At 46.1% G+C, this 16863-nt stretch overlaps 1 protein-coding gene across 3 annotated transcripts in view; it reads left to right on the plus strand.

Annotated features, from left to right (window-relative positions):
- Positions 1–1044: 1044 nt before the first annotated feature.
- LRP4 (LDL receptor related protein 4) overlaps positions 1045–16863 on the plus strand; it is an 82657-nt gene continuing 66838 nt past the window's right edge. For all 3 annotated transcript variants that reach the window (XM_087746124.1, XM_087746125.1, XM_087746126.1), the window contains exon 1: positions 1045–1227. In XM_087746124.1, the coding sequence (XP_087602250.1) occupies positions 1143–1227 (85 nt within the window). In that variant the 5' untranslated portion in view covers positions 1045–1142. The remainder of the gene's footprint in view (positions 1228–16863) is intronic.

The raw sequence follows: 16863 nt of genomic DNA on the forward strand, positions 1-16863 counted from the left end.
CCCCTTTGGTCCAGGGTTTGGACTACCTGAATCAGCTTTCCATTCAAGTTAATACTTTGAAATCAACTGAGATTAATTATTTAACAGCAGTTGCTTGCATTGCCAACCCTATGTATTAAAATGTCAAATCATGCCACAGAGGATCATAAAACTGGCTTTGACGAGGACATCCAGTGAAAGCCTGCCTGCTTGGAAATGCAGCACAGAGACCAGAAGGCACGTAAGACAATTGTCCGAGTGTTAATTTCTACTCCTACAGGCAACGACCCTAGCTCTTTTTTTAGGGTATCCGAGATTCATACATAATCAGCTGTCTCCGGACACTGCGGCTATAAGGAAAACAACAAATACCAGAACACTTGTCATGAAGGAAGGGAGAAAGTCAGACCTTTCTCTTAGATAGCAGCATGTACGCTGGCCAAAGGGCTGGGGAATGAGGCGCTTAGGGGCTTTCAGTTTCTGAAGGGTGTTTGGCAATGGGGATGGGGCAGGGAAAAGGGACCCTGCCATTCGCCGCGGGTGCAGCCAGCCGGCACAAGCCGGGAAGCGGTGGCAGCGCCCGGGGGAAGCGCTGGGCCACCGGAGGATGCGGGGCAGCGCTGCGGCGGGCAGCCGGGAGCGCGGGGCGATGCTCCTTGGCGGCGCTGCGGGAGCTGGGACAGCGGGAGCCGACGCTGACAGCGAGAGCCCCGAGCACCGGGGCCGCTTTAGGAAGGGCTTCTCCGCCCGCAGAGAGGGAGCCGCGCCCGCGGCGAGGGCGGAGAGGGGCCGGGGGCGCGGGGCGAGCCCGGGGGTCTCGCCGCGGTGGCGGGCGGCGGCCCCAGGGAGGGGTGAAGGGGGGGGGGGGGGGTGTCTCGCTGCGGGGCCGCGGCCCGGGACCGCCTCTGCCGCGCCGAAAGTTTGCGAAGTGGCTCGGCGCTGGGGGGAGCGGGGCGGGGGCTGCCCCAGCGGGGCTCCTCCTCCGGGGCCGGGCCTGGGCCGGGGCCGGGCGGAGCGGGGAGGGAGCCCCCAGCCCCGCAGCTGCCGCCGTTGCGGAGGGAGCGAGCGAGGGAGCGAGCGGCGGCCGGGCCGGGGTGCTGCGCGCAGGAGGAGCCCGGACGTCGCTGCGGGCGGCCCGGGCGCGGGGCCGGGGCGCTGCCACCATGAGGCGGCGCGGCGGGGGCTGCCTCTCGCCCGCGCCTCCGCAGCTCCTGCTGCTGCTGCTGGGAGCGCTGCTCCGCGCCGGAGGTAAGCGGCTGCCGCGGCGCCCCCTGCCCCGCCGCGGCGCGGGGGGCCCGGCCGCCGTCCCGGGCTCGGCGGCGGGGAGCCTCGCCCGGGCGGGGAGCCCTGCCCTGCCGCCCCGCTCACCTGCCCGCGGCCGCCGGGCGGGGAGCCCCGTCCGGTCCTGCCCCGCCGCCGGACAAAGGTCCGTGCCCCGTCCCGCGCCCGGACGCGGGGCTCTCGCCTTCCCCGTGCCCCGACGCGGCGGGCCGGCGCCGGCGGGGCCCCCGGGCAGGCCGGGGCGCGGGTCCCGGGGCGGCGTTGCCCGGGCCGGGCGGCGGCGGAGGGTCCCGGCGCCCACGCGGCCGCTGCCCCCCGCGGAAGTTTGGCGGCGGCGGGCGCGGGCTTTGTTCCCGCGGTGCGAGCGGCGCGGCGCGCCGGGCCGGGGCGGGCGCGCAGGTTGCCTCGGAGGCTGCCGTGCCCGGCGTGTCGGGACAGCCGCCGCTCCGGAGCAGGAATGCAGCCGCGCACCCGCCGCGACGGGCCCCTTAAAGGTACAGCCCGGCTCCGCGGCGGCGCCCCGGGCTACCTGCCTCGCCTCGCCTCGGCGGCGACCGGGAGTCCTCCCGCAGCGCCCTGGCAGAGTGGGGCCAGGGCAGGAGCGGTACCAAAAATAGTGGCGAGGGGACGAGGAGAGGGGTTCGCTGCGGTCTCGGCCAGCGGGGAAGCAGCTCCATGAAGTCTCTCGCCGGTGAAAACTTATCTTTGTGGTTGCTCTATCAACTGAAGAGCAATTGCTGTTTCTTCCTCTTGTGCGGCAGTGCTTTATTTTACAAGGGCGCCCGATGGAGGAGAAAACACCTAAACGCTTCGTGGAATTGTTTATAAAAAGTTGGAAGGCTTTTGGGGGAGGGGTGCGGAGAGAAGATCCGTACCTCATTTCTCTCCCCTCGCTCCTTTGGCAGCTGCTGTATAATTTCGCCCATCCGTTTTCTCCTGTGCTACTCTGAAATTACAGGAAGCATTTGCAGTAGTGCCGCTGACCTCCACCATTCTACAAGCATTGCCTCTGGGGCACAATCACATGGCGTTTGGGTTTCAAGTAATATTATTTCTCTTCTGACAAGAAACCTAATTGCAGGCAGCTTTGAAGAAGGTGCTAAACCAGCTTGGAAAGGCTGAGTAGAGGGCTGCAGTTCTGCGTATCAGAAAATCTGCTTTTCAGAAACCAGAAGTACTCTCAAGTTCCAAGTGCCACACGGATACTTAGCTGCAGTCTAGGACTGAGAAGGATCTAAAGCGCAGATCTTAGTGTAGGTGCAGATCTGGATGTGTTTTATTTTGGCTGTTACCCAGGTGCTCCTAGTTAATGTGTCTGGGCTGTTAACAGCCATGTGGGGGATGTCTGATTGTAAAGCGCAGGTTTGCTCGTAGGTGGTTGTGCCTTGATGTCTCCAGGACGCTTTTTATGGCAGTTTGCCTCTCTTTCAAGTAGTTCTCCCACCAGTGCCCTTTCCTGTATTCTCCTGTCAAATGAGCGTGAGTTTATAATTGGATGTGCCAGCTGCTTTCAGAAGTGAGTATCCTCTTTCCTTCGTGGGAAGATATGCTTTGCAATAAGAACGCAATTCCTGAGCAATTTTTTTCCTATTTGAAGCAAGAAAAGACTTGAGGAGGTGGCAGAGAAGATGCCAAAGTCTGTGATGAGTTGGTGTCCCCCCCCTTAGTTAGAAATTTTTCACCATTGTCCCTTAGAAGTACCTGCGGGGACGGTGTACATCTTAACTGTCATAAAGCTTCTATAGCTGCAGAACTCACAGTGCCAAGCAGGTAAATTGTTACTAGCGCTTGGTCGTTTACCACTGTACCTCAGTACAGGAGCAGGTAAAGCAAACAAGTTTGCAAGATTGACCTTTGACCCTCTTTTGGTGGATAGTGGCAGTTAAAACTGGAGAAATCTGTGCCAAAAAAAAAAAAAAAAAGAGGTCTGCAAGTATCTTGAACTCTTGGAAAAGGGTGTTGCAGGTGAAAAACAGGTATATAGAGGGAATTTAAAGCTAATGGCATGCACTGCTGGTGCGTGGTGATGAAGAAGGGCCCGATGTTATGATGGTCTGTGTTAGTATAAATACAGACTGTCACGGAACCTGTCTGGGTGATGTGCTTGCCATTCTGGCTCCTGGACCCCTGCCAGAAAAATACATGCCTGATATCAGAGCTTCACTCCCCAAACATCTTGACTACATTTTAGCGTCACAAACGTGAGTGCAATACCTCTGTAGAAGTGTAGTTTGCAGTGGGAATCACGATCTCCACTAGGCGTGCTTGGCATTGCTGTTGGTTCTACAGCTCTCAGCCGAGCGCAAAACGCCCGTTTTCCTGTTGTCAACTTGGAGCTGATAATGTTCTGGTTCCTGGGTGTGCTGAGGGTACCTGGGTGTACTGTTGATCAGGTTGGATGATATTCACAGATCTCATGATCACCCTGAGTTATCTTGACTGTTTCTTTTTGTCAAAGTGGTGAAGGCACTGACAAACATCCCCACTCTTCTAAAATGAAGACTACGATGCTGCAGGAGGCTGACAAGTGGTGGTATTGGGGTTTTTTGTTTTGCTTTATTTTGTTTGGTTTTGTTGGATTTTTTTTTTTAAACAATTCTGTGTCTACTAAAACATGGTAGCATTAGTGGAAAAGTATAAAGCATACATCTTCCAGTATGAAGTTAACATTATCATTTCATTTATTTAGTGTAGATAAGCGATTTTCTTTTATATTCTCTTTCCAAAGGCTTTCCGTTGTGTGCTTTAGCACTGCTTTCTGCAATAGAGAATTCCTTCTTGCATCCTGGGAGTGTGGGTGTATGCAGCAACCAAATTAATAGGTGCTTAGTTACGTAAAGTGCTTGCATTTCCAGAGCGTCTTGTGGACCTTGAAGAGGGATATTCTGTTCATGTGGGCTGCAGAATGGGATTTCAGAAAACTCGAAGCTGTTTCTCTACATTCTGTTCATTGAAGTTAGAGGAGAAAATGTGGTTGGATATAAACATTATCCTGTTGTTTGTAGTTCAAACCAGAAGGCAGTACTTGCTGTATGTTAACTAGAAAAAGAAATTGAAGTGATTTGTACTTTGTTTTTACTCCTAAAAACCTGTAATTCTCCAGACTGGTGAAATTAACATTAAAAACTGATTAAAACATTCATTCTATGGGAATGATCTGTAGTCTGATAGTCCTCTTGAATCTTCCTGCACTCTTGTGAAATAGGCAAATATTATCCTTGTTTTGTAAATGTGGGAAGTGAAGTAGAAATTGTCTTGCCCAAGGCCAACTCCATTTGCCCTAGAATGCAGCTTACCATTGAGCACAATAGAATATATGCTTCATAACACTTACAAAAGCTGATAAAGAGATGTTATCTTGAAAACCAGTCAAGGTTTTAAAAATAGGTTTAAAAAGTAAGTGCGCGTCCTACGCCTTCGCTGAATTCCTCTGCTGCTTGTGACTTTTGTGGCTATTTCTCTTTTTAATAAAACTTCTGTTTCTCTTGCTGATGATCAAAAGATTAATAAAACTGGAGAAATTTTACTGACTGTCAGTTGTAAAGGGTGAATTGGTAAGTAAAGTATCGTTAAAAGAAATGTATAAGAAAAGTGGACGCTATATTTCTCTAGTCCTCTGTTATTTCCACATTAGCTATTTGTGATGTTATCTCAAAGGGGTTTATCTAGTAAGGTGATGGATACACACGCGCACTTGAACTGACCATCTTTTGAGATGTCTGGCTTTGCCTGATACAACATCCAGAGCTGGAGCTCTGGCATGCAGCAAACCCACTCCAGTAACGGGCATACCGTATTTAGTGGCTGTCTGTGTTTCACACAAATCATGACAGAGAACGCTAATTGTAATTGTCGTCCGTGCATCTAATGTGCTTGATGGTTGGGCTCTTGCTTTTTGCATCTGTAGTGCCTGTGGTTCTTTGCCATGGCTGTTATGTTAGGCATTACTCTTTTATGGGATTTTTTGTTGTCTATTCTGCGTGAAGACTGGGCACTGTAATGCTTCTTCAATCTCTTCTTTCTATATCATCTTCCCTGTAGATTTCCATTTCCCTGTAATAAAGATAGTAACTATATGGATCCAGGGGCTTGTGATTCTGTAGGCTTGTGGTTTATTCACGCTGTATATCTGGTTGCTCTGGGACTGTTAGGCTGCCATCCTGTTGTGGGTGAGTTAGTGAGTTAGGTTTTTCAGCTTTCCAGGCATTTTTTTGCCTCTGTTATGCAGAACTGCCTGTTAAATGCTCAAGTATTCTAGCCTGTGTATTTAGTCTGAGAGACTCCTGAGCTGCAGTCAGTGTTTCTGCGAGGAGCAGAACTTCTTGGCTGCTGTGAGCCTAGGTGAAAGGAGACTCGCTATGCAAGGGCACGGAAATCAGTTTTCATAAAGACTTTATTAGCATCAAGCGGAGCTGATGTTTGTGGACTTTTGTGTTGCTAAATTTTGGGTGACTGAAACTCCTCATATCAAGAAATTATGTTTGTTGTTTAAAATAGAAGAAAAAGAAAAAAGGGGATTGAACAGTTGGGAGCCCAGTTCTGGTGGTATGAGAGACATGCCTATAGCTGGATGCTTAATGTCAGCACAACTTGGGATTGTGAAAAGTAATAACAGAAGCTTCTGTTTTTCATGAGGTTATTCTTAGGCCATTAGATTTTTCTGTGTTTAGCCACCAGTCAGCAAGTCCCAAACCATTAAGATTAACAGACAGTATTGTATATGTATATTAAATGTTTGTACTGCAAATTGCAGTTTTGTCAAAAAGTGTATGACAGAAGACAGTGTAGACTCTTGTTTCTCAAGCTGTTGTATGTTAATAGCAACTTTCTGATGTTGCAATACTCGGAACTGAGAAGCACCAGCTATTTCCCCTGAATGCGTTAGGATGAGAATAAAATTCACCTCCCTGTATTATAGTGATGAGGTTGTTTAAAGAAATCTCGTCCAGCAAAGCTTCCAGAAGAGAATGTGCTTGCCTGAAAACAGACCCTGTGTTCTGTAGTGTCAAGGTGAAGTTTTACTCCTGGAGTTAAATTTACCAGCAGTGAGACGTTATCGTGACTCCGGGCAGGGGAGACCCCTCTCCTGGCTACCAGCATGGGGACTTCCTCCGTGTGCCCTAGCAGGGCATAGTCTTCTGTGTCTCTTTGTTACTGCCTGACAGCCCCTCCCGGCTGCTGGAGCTTTCTGTTTCTATTGCATAGCAGCAGTTCTTTAATCAGAAATCTTGTTAGTATTCAAGGATAATTGATCCGACTCTCTGGTAGGGGGTGGGGACCCAGCCTTGCATCCTTCTCCTACTTGCCACCCCCAGTTTGACCCCTGTTGTCTCTTTGTTTTCTCCTGTTAAGTTTGTGCCAGTGATGTGTGTGTGTGCTGTTTTTCCAAGCAGCCTGAATTTGGCTGTAACCAAGAGCAGCAGTTAAATAGAGCCCGATTTCCCTGCTTCCTGGCGTTTAGTTGTTCGGCTTCGTTTTCTGGTCTTCTGTGTTTTTGATTTGCAGAGAAGGAACTTACTTGGTGCCCCCGGGCATCTCTTAAACCCATTAGAACAAACTCCATTATTTCACTGTACTTAGAAATCCTCCTCCTTTAGTCCCAGCATCCATCAAAATAATGTATCCTCTGTAAGGCCCTCTGGAAAATGTTTAATAGGATCTTTTCAAGCTCAAGGAGAGTTCCAGTTGGGAAGGGGGAGGGGAGAAGGCTAATGGAAGATCTGACTGTGACTTGCAGTAAGCCTGAACTTGGCCTGTGTCAGCTCTCCCTTCACCTCCAGGCCGAGGGAGTGCTGAACAGAGCAGATCCAACACTGGGATCAAAGCTGAAAACAAAAGGTTTTGGGAGAAAAATTTCCCGTCTGGCCAAGAGGCAGCCTCACAAAGGTGGTACATAATTCATCATTTGAGGTTTATTTCTGCTGTGCTCCTTCTGGAGAGGGAAGGAAAAAAGAAGTGTCTCTCCTGCTGTTTCGAAGGGGATAAGTGATGGCTTAGGAGACTTGAGGCAGGAAGGGGCTAGAGATACCATGGAAAAACTTTTTCAGTGCAGTCTGTACCCAGCTCCTCTCTTCTCAGACACAGTCAGACATTATTTCTGTTGCAGGGGACCCTGTTCTTGCCTTTTGAAGTTTCAAAGAGTGAATACTTTTTACTTCTCTGGTCGTTCCCAAGTCTCAGTGTATGGAGTGGTGCTGCTCTTGGCAAAATCAAGTTCTTTGAATTTCTGAGGTGTTTTTCTTACCTTAAGGATTGGTCTGAGTGCTGTGGCTCTGCATAACATGGAGGAAGAGGCTACATTTGCCCCAAAGGGTTTATAGTCTAAATTAGACATCTGACATCTGATAAGGATCAGGGATGTGATAATTCTAGTGGGATAGATAAGGTTCAATATTAAAATAGCATAGCTTTCTAATTAAATTTCCTTTAGCTTTGGTTTATTGGGAAAAGCTTCTGAAAGTTTTTCATTCCAATCACTTCTTAGAGCAAGGAGAGAGAGGGGGTTTTGGATAGGAGTTGGCATCAAAGACTACTGAAAGCTGGTAACTGGGGAAATAAGGATGAGGAAGCAGATGCAATAGTGTAAACCATGAGAAGAAGGGAAGGGAATATAGGAGTACAGATATTAACAGAAGCAAAGATACACATTTTGGAAATGAGAGCCAAGGACTTGAGCTGGCAAAGGAACAGAAGAGAGCGTGTAAGGAGATCCAAGTGGAATAATTATATGGGATCTGATGGCAGAAAGAGTTGTTAATTAGGTGGTGTAAAAGATGGAAGTTTTGGAAGTGAAGATGAGCACTGAGCAGAATTTAACTGCTGAGGCAGGGAAAGACTTATTTTAGTAATGCTTTAAAGGAGGATGTGACAACTTGTTAGGGACCCTCGACAATAGAGTCCCTGACCTAGTGGGGTGATTTTATGAAATGTCAGGAGCTTAGCAATGGGGGCAGAGCTGGAAAGGGAGACTGATATTGGCATAATGCTGAGATGGTGAGCCCATGAGATAGACGTGGTGATGGAGCTGTCTGCAGCAGTGGACTGTGGGACCTGTCAGGCTTGTGAGCACATATAGCCAGAAGGATTTTGAGTAGGATGTCTGGAAGATATTTTGGAGGACAGTCCTGTCTGGAATAGTGTATGAAATGGGGGGGCAGAGTTGAAGAGGGAAACTAGAAGGTTGGAGATGATTGCCTGGAAAAGGCATGAAGTGAGAATAGGAGGTGACTCTGGGTTTGGAAAGGAGTCTGGGTACAGAAGCAACAAGACTGGTGGCAGAAAATAACACCTTTTCTGGAAAAGGAGGCTACTTCTCTTCCTCTTCTCCATTAAGAATTGCTATGTGAAGGAGTGACTAGTGAGAACTGTTAAAACATAAACATGTGATGTTCTCAGCCTCCTTCTCTGACAGGCTCATAAGAAGCATTGTGTGACTATGCAAGAAGGTTAGAGGGAAATACGCACTCTGCTCCTTTAGCCTGAATCTCCAGCTCTGTCAGTTCATTTGACTTTGTGACAGCTGGTGGTGTCTGGGAGAGGTTCTTGCCCAAGGTGCAGCCATTCACTGTAGTAGAAGCGTGTCTCATGGGATCTAGGATTAGAATAAAATAAAGACACACCTTCATTTTTTTCTTTGTGCTCCCACCCAATTTTAGTTCTGAATTTCCATAACTGCTGAATAGTCAAATCCTTTCTTTGCAGCTCTGAGGGCAGGGAAAAAAAGGAGAAGTCTCAGGATTGTAATTTCCTGCTTCTGTTCTGAGCTCCTGAAGATGAACCAGGAGGTGGGATAACTCTCTGAATTAAAATTGCATTTGTTAAGAGGAAGCCAGCTTTACTGCTGTCCTTTCTTTGTGATTCAGAGTTTGCAACTTCTTCAGGCTTGACAAATTTAGGAAATGAGGCTTTTGAGGCCTCAAAGGTTGTGTTCTCACTGTGATTTTTGAAGCCTGTTACTCTTGAAAAGCCTGAGTTGAGTTTCTTACAGCTGGAGGACGTGCCCCTAATTTGTGCTGCCCTTTAAAAGGGCCTTGATTAGCATAGTACCTATTAGAATGAGGAAAAACATAATGGTTCTGGCTGTGAGAGAAAACTGGAGAGTTTGTGGCATGGGAGAGGGAGATTGTGGAGGCTTCAATAGCCAAGGAGGAGAGGGTAGTCATTGGCAAATAGGAATGCTAGTGGACTATTTGCATTTTTTGTCATGGATCTCAAATAGAAGTATTTAGTGTCTAAATCTTAGAAAGCATGATGTGAGAGTAGGTAGGAGACTAGATTGGGTCTCCTGACAAGGGCACTAGTCATTGCCCCGCAAACAGACCTAAGTTTAATATAAGGAGAGAGCAGGTTGAATTGAGAGCTGTATCCATGCAGAGTCAAGATGGTGAAGGGATTTTTCTTGGGCGTTGACTTGGAAACAGGGAAGGACTGCATTGGGCTGGTTGGTGAGGTTACAGCCCTTTGCTATGTTTGCTAGGCCTCAGGGAAGGCTGCGCCTGGGTCTGGCTTCTTTCCTGTGCCAGTGAAGGGCAGCTGCAAGAGGGTGTTGACTCATGAACAGCTGATTCCTGAGCGGTTGAGGTGTCTCCACCACAAGGGTGGTAACCTCATGCGTTGTTCCAGTTCGAACTGTCACTGCTCATGAATCAACGCTGTCTGTAGGCCTTTGTTCACTGCATTTTTGAGTGTAAGGAAGAATTCAGACCTGCAGTCAGCATTGCCTTAAACAACAGAAGGCCTTTTAGGCCTTTTGGGCATTCCCCCCCCCCCCCCAGCCCAGGGTTCTTTTCTCTGTGGAGCAGGTGGATCCCCTGCCTGTGCCTCAGCTCCCCTGGAAGGGCAGATTGTCATCTTTGCATCTTTGGCAGTTACATTGAGTAATTTCTATGCTACCGGTACCCAAGCAGGGAAGAAGAACCTTGTCAATCCCTGCCTCCTGCAACCTTCCACTACAAAATTCTTTGGCTTGAAGCGGCTTATCCACCCACAAGAGAAGCCCCTTGTTTCTCTGAGGTTTCTCTTGTTTGTGATCTGCCTCCTGTGAACTGGAAGATGAGGAGCTGTAATCTTCTGTTGCTCTTAGTCCAAATCCCAGAATCGAACAAAATAAGCTAACTCCTTAGATTAAGTTTTGAGTCAATTGTCCCTAGAAAATGTTTTCTTCATACTTTGTTTCTTGCTTGTTATGGTTAGTTCTTCACCCACAAGTCTTCAGAAGTCTGGGAGCAAGCATTTAAGCTGGAAAAGAATGGGGAAAAAAGGGATAATTCCTGTGATAGTCTGTAGTAACTTTTTGTTGGTTGGTTGTGCTGGAGAAGCAAACTCTTGATGACAGTAATACGCATGCTGGAGGAAGAAGAGAAGCTCAGATGATTACTTTCTGAGAAATGACCCATGAGCAATTTTTGTGCTGCAGATGCTTTAGAACAGACTGGCAGGGAAGAGGGGGTGGCAGGCACTTGCCTACTTTAAATGCTTGGCAGAACCCCCTGTTTAGCTCCATCGGGTACGCGAGGCCAAATCTAACACAGTTACGGTGTAGAACTAATGGGGGATACAGGGCAAATTAAACCTATGTACAATCCATCAATTGTAGGATAAAAATAAACAGTACTCAGACAGAAGCCTTCGAGCAAGGAAGGGAGTGAGGCAGAGATGACATCTTTGGTATGTACATCTTGACTTACCCGCTCAGGCGAAACAGCCTCTGAGCTCAGGCTTCCGATTAAGTGACTGGGACAGCTGCCAAAACACCTACGGTTGCTAGCTAATATACTGCAGTGCATTGGTCCTGCAGGTTAATCTGGGAAAGGCATGGAGGTTTGTTTTGGGCTTTTTCTTGAACGATGTCGTAATGACACGCTCTGCATACTGTCTGTCAAGATCTTAAATGTGGTGGCGATGCTAAAACTGCCTGTTGAAGTGTTGTGAGGAAAGAGGGCCATCTGAGTTACGCCACGGAAGACCAGATATGCCTAGGGAGCCAGCTTTTCTGACCTTGCGGGCTGCATACCAAAGTCTTTAAGGTATGTGCTGTATGGCTCTGTGCCCTTTAGAGACAAGCAGAAGGGGAGTGGCTCACGGGAGAGAAATGACAGGAACTCCATAAGGAGAGAATTACTCGGTTGCAGGATGGGGCTGGGCTGAGGTGGGCATGCAACAAGGTCCCTCTACAGCCCTGCATTAACCAGCCTCAGGAGCCCTTGCATGCCCAAGGCTCTGTGCCAGTGTGGCTTGTGCTGGCTATGTAGCAGCCCTAGCAAGTAAGACACATTTCAAGTACTCAAACCATGAGAACTGAATTACAATGCTGAGATTTCCTGCTATACTATTTGATGGCAAAATAAACATTTGACTCCCACAAGAATGAATTCCAGAGCTCTGTACTTACATGTAACCGAAGGGAAGTTAACTTTTTTATTTTCGGATGTGCAAAGACATGATAGAACTAAATCAATGAAATCTATGCAGTGATGGAAGGATTTCCATTGCTGCTCTTTGCATAAAAAGACTTGGTTTCAATGCTATCTCAACCAAAGCAGCAAAAACTGTCTCCACCTAAAAGTACTAGAGAACCATAGACTGAAACCAAATGAAAACGCTGCCCATTCCTATGAAAACATTGTTTCTGGGATTTGGCACTTCTTTTGAGTCTAATGAAGTAAATAATCCAAAATCCATCTGTTTGAGAAACTAGGCTGAATCTAAACCAGAACACAAGTTTCTGTAACAAAAAAAAAAAGTCCAAACCTAGCCAACTAGACTGCCACAAGTTATTGCGCAAAGTTGTTATGCTGGCAGATAATACCAAATTAAATGTGCAAAATCAAGTCAGGCTCTTACCAAATACTGAATTGGCATGTGCAACTTTGAGTTGGATACAGGGAGAACACCATAAATCAAACAGTAAATGCCTGGGAAAGAGAAGTAAAAGGAGAGATTGAGAAGGAAATCTTCTAATCCTGTGAGTAAAATATAAAAGAAGATTAAAGAGAGCAAGAAAACACTTATTTTACTAGAAATAAAACTTTATTCCTTGGAATATTTTCATTTTTATCGTTGAACTCCATGCCATGTAGCCTTCTCTGTTGAAACCTCTGTGGAGGCAGGCACTTCATCTATTGAATCTACTTCTGGGAGAAGCTCAAGTGTGCTGTCTCTTGCATGTGGCTAACACTTGCAGAGCTTGTTTTGCCAATAAAAGTGTCTTTGAATTGACTATGGTGGGATGTGGTGCAAGTTCTGATGCAACATAAGGCTCTTTGTAAGTGCAGATTTTGAGGAGAACTTGTCTCTAAAATCTCTAGTAATTTTGTTTTCTTGTTGCTGTTGTGAATTGGCTCCTTCCTTTCTGTGGTTCGTTGTTGTATGGTTGATGTTTGAAAATGAAATGTCTTCCATCTGGTTAAGAAATTTGATTTATCCTTGGAGGCCTGAACTGCTGCCTTTGCTAGTAGGAAATAAACAATGTTCCAACTGTCCCTAATTATCACCTACTTGCCTTCCTGCAGATCCATGTCTCTTGCAAGGGCACTAGAAGAAATGACTTATGGATCATGAATTGCATGCGTTTTCCCTGTCCTCTATTCCTTCATCTCTATCAACTTACTCCTCTCCTCCTGTTTAAACTTTGTAAATTGAACATACTACTTAGAACGATTAAACAGTGGGCTGGACAGTGAAGATGTGGCTTGCCTGGAACGCAGTCAGTGGCTTGTTTCAGGTGACATTAGGAATGTAACTGCAAATGACTTAGAAGGGCACGTTACTGATTCGGAGTAGGGTTTAGTATAATTTCGCTTTATGGGAAACATTGTCTTCAAAATACAGTTTTAGGGTAACATAAAGCCCATGTTTTGGAATATCAGAATGAGAGAACTTTTTGTTCCTGCTGCCTTTTGCTTTCAGTAAACTTGATATCTCTCTCAGAGAAATTTTTTTGGTGGGGGTGCTAGGATGTTGTCACTGCTGAGGATTGTTCTCTGCCCGCAATATATGCGGCTCGGCCTCTAGCTGCAGGGCTTCCTTGACCCACAGGGTGTGCTTTCATGTTATGCCTAATCTAGTGTTACTGTGCGTTGCCCCACAAGAGTGGTCTCGCCCCCTTGTCCCTTTGATAGGTCTGTGTGTATGTCAGCTGGATGAATCAGTTCAGCTTGTTGATCTGGCGCAGAACTGACCTGCAGGATGGTGAAACCAGTGACACCACGGGTAGGGTGTTATTGGCAAGCTGAAGACAATTGCTCTTCAGTGAGCTGATCAGTATAGACCTGATGGAAGGATGGAGGGAGGCAAGACCAACCGTTTTTTTTTGGCACTGGCTTGCTGCTACTTCGCTTCCTTAACAGTAATTTGGAAAGATTTTCGCGGGAAACAAGGGAAGGTGAGAATTCAAGCCCAAGATTCAGTTTCTATGGCTCGTGTAAGCATAGGCCTCTTTCTTGTATTGTACTTGTATGACAGTCTTAGTGACGTATTGGTGTCACAGTGTGGTCAAAGATCAACCTATAGATGTTGCAACTGGTGCAGTACATTAATTGGTGATGCATTTTGTGGTGGAAACTTTTATTCATTAAGACTGGAAGCAAACATCTACTATCTTGTTTTACTTGGGCTAACACAGACTTATGTTCTGAGTTGTTGCCAGAGAAATTGTCGATCTAAATATGAAAAGCTTTATCCCCTTGCTAGTGGCTTGACTCTTCTTCCTTAATCTTGCCTTTTAAATGACTGATGTCTAGCAAAGAGTTGTTTTTTTGACCCTTATTTGCAGAATCTGGATCCGAGTTTTGCTTGCTCTCCCCACCCCTCTCCGCTGATGCAGTGGTGTGTTGTGGTTTGACAAGCCTGGCCTGGGCACGCACACAAAAGGAGGCACAATCTCACCCTCCTCCAGAGCTGATGCAGAAATGGCAGCACCGATGCCAAGTGTCTGGTTAGTCAAAGGAAGACAGCTAGCTGTTTGGAAACATAAGCTGCCTAAATGGCTATTCCTGTTCTCCCTGAATGAATATGTGGCAGGCTGAAGGGGAAGATCTAGATGGGCTGAATCTCACACATGAATTGTCAATTGGATCACGTAAAGATTCACTCTGATGGAAACCAGAGCTTCACAGTGTTAGATGCAGTGTGTGCATACAATAAGGACAATCCCTACTCTGAAGACTTCATAATTTCTACATGCAACAAATTGACAGATGTATCAAATAACAAGAGAAAAAAACACAATAAAATACTGATTAGCATAGTAAGTAGAGGCTCCACTTAAATGCTTTGCCTTTGAGTCTGTATGTTGATACTCCTTGTCCTGTCCTCTCCATCCCCAAAATATCTTTGTTGAAGCTGCCTTTCTCTAATCCCCCCCCCCCCCCCCGACATGCTGCATGCAACATTATCACAATTAAATAGATGCATTTGTTGTGTCTGGGGTCTGATACTGGGAGAGTGAAAATTCTTCTCAGCTGTAATGCCCTTCTAAGAGGATCTAGTTGCTGTGTTTGTCCTAGATAGTGCATGTTCCTGTTATCTGCCAGTGTGTTCAATAAATGGTTAGCATTAGTCTAATGGGAGGTATCCTATCTGAACCTAGTACGCAAAGATCTCTTCTGCCTCTGTGACTCTTCCACCCTTTCCCCTTCATCCTGACTGTAGCAGCTCTTAGGATGGATCACAAATGGATATTTAACCATGTAACCACAAAGGTCAAGAAATTTGAGAACAGAAGCATAACTTGGACTTGGTTAGGAATCCAAGTGTTAAACCCTGGATTCCTGACTTGGGATAGTTTAGCTGTGGCCAACTTTAAATAGTAATTATTGAATATTCCTTTTTGCTGCTTTGTAGCAACAAGCTAAATTGCTGGGTAGTATTATGTAAATACGTAATTGGCTTCAGTGGCCATATTTACTCAATAGCTTGAGTGTTTTTCCCCATAACCCTTGGAGATCATCTGTACAGAACTTAACTTGGGAGTATCCTCTTTGCAAGCTGTGACATAAAGGTTCCCTATGATTGTTGGGCCAGGTGCGCTAATGGCTAGGTCTTTTTTTTTTTTTTTTTTTTTCTTATTTTCTTCTTTCTCTAAGGATAGTTGACAACTTGATTTTGGAGTCTACAGAATTTTTTCTTGCAAGGGTAAAGAACTGAACCATGCTGACTGGTTGCTTAAGAGCTGGTTTTTTCTGCATACTGGAGTCAGTGGCTTTTTCCCAGAGTAGAATGTTACATTTTTAAACATTTACTGTACTCAAGTGTAGAATGATCTAATTTACCGTGTTTATTCCTTTTCATAAGAATTTGCAGCACAGTAGCATGCGTATCCTACTTCTAAATGTACAAACACTCAGTAAACAGACTGTAAGAAGAAAATAACTCTTGAGCCACTGTAGTAAATATGTCTGTAAAGCCTTAAACAGGAAATGACCCCAACTTCTTCTGTCTGGCTGTGAGGCCATGGTTCTGCAAGCAGTGAAGCAAAGGGAGGAATCAAACTGGGCTGGGTGAGGAGGAGTTGGAAGATCCTTCAAATTTACATCTTTTCACTGCTCACCACCCACTGGACCACTTTTCCTGATCTTTTTTACACCAGGTTGCAGAAAGGTGTGCCAGCTCATGGGGGTCATGGGACTGGGAGTAGGGGAAGGAGGGCTGGGAGCTCTCTAAGCTAGCACTACTGATGAATATGAAACCACAGTCCTGAAGTTTCTTTCCCATTTTGAGCAAGTATCAGTGTGTTTCTGGAGGACCTGAGAGCTGTGTTATCACTTAAGCATAGTCAAATAAGGCTGCTTCCTATCCTTTGCTTATCGTGCACAAAGAGGGTTTGTTTTGGGAGGATATCTGGCAAAGAAATCAAGAAACTAGGTTATAGCACGAAGGGCAGAAGGTTATATCTTCCCCATGGAAAACAGTCATGCTTTTCTGAGGACTTGATACCTAAATCATCTTGCATGTATTTCAGTTTGCCAAGTGTTTGTGCAGTTATAAGGAGGGACGTGGGAATGATTTCCAGAATGCTGTTGCTATTTGTAATTCTACATTGTTTGATAGTGTACAATAAAAAATGGAGGAAGGGGAATGAACCTCTAAGCACACTTCTCAGAATCTGGAATTAATGGACCACATTCAACCTTGGAATAAAGGACCAGGAAATGGGAAAGCAAACTGAGTTCAACCTCTGAGGTTGAGATGTATGCTATCATGACCGTAATGGCGTGTAGCTTAGTGGCATACTGTGACTTCAATAGATCCGATCTTGACTCATCAAGGCTTGTTGGCTGAAGGTCCAAATGTACCAGATGTTCTTACTTACAGAATGATCTGTAGGAATAAATGTTATGTTCTTCTAGTGTCTGGGAATGGCAGTGTATGGTACCAGAAATATTTAGCAAATTTAGTCAAGATACAAACTGCACACTAAGGCCTTTTTCCCCCACCACAGAAATCCTTTTTTTTTTTTTTTTCTGACTGAAAAAAGTTGTTTTACTGCACAACCATTAAAATGGATTACTACATAACTCTTCCACTTAGGAGTGGAAAGAGAGGAAAAAAGTCTGTGTCCAACTGAAAAAGAAACTCCCACAAACTTCTCAAGGTAGATTGTAA

Source organism: Nipponia nippon, unplaced genomic scaffold (assembly GCF_047370975.1).
Source record: "Nipponia nippon isolate SJK-2023a ecotype South Korea unplaced genomic scaffold, ASM4737097v1 scaffold_10, whole genome shotgun sequence".
NCBI classification, from domain to species: domain Eukaryota; kingdom Metazoa; phylum Chordata; class Aves; order Pelecaniformes; family Threskiornithidae; genus Nipponia; species Nipponia nippon.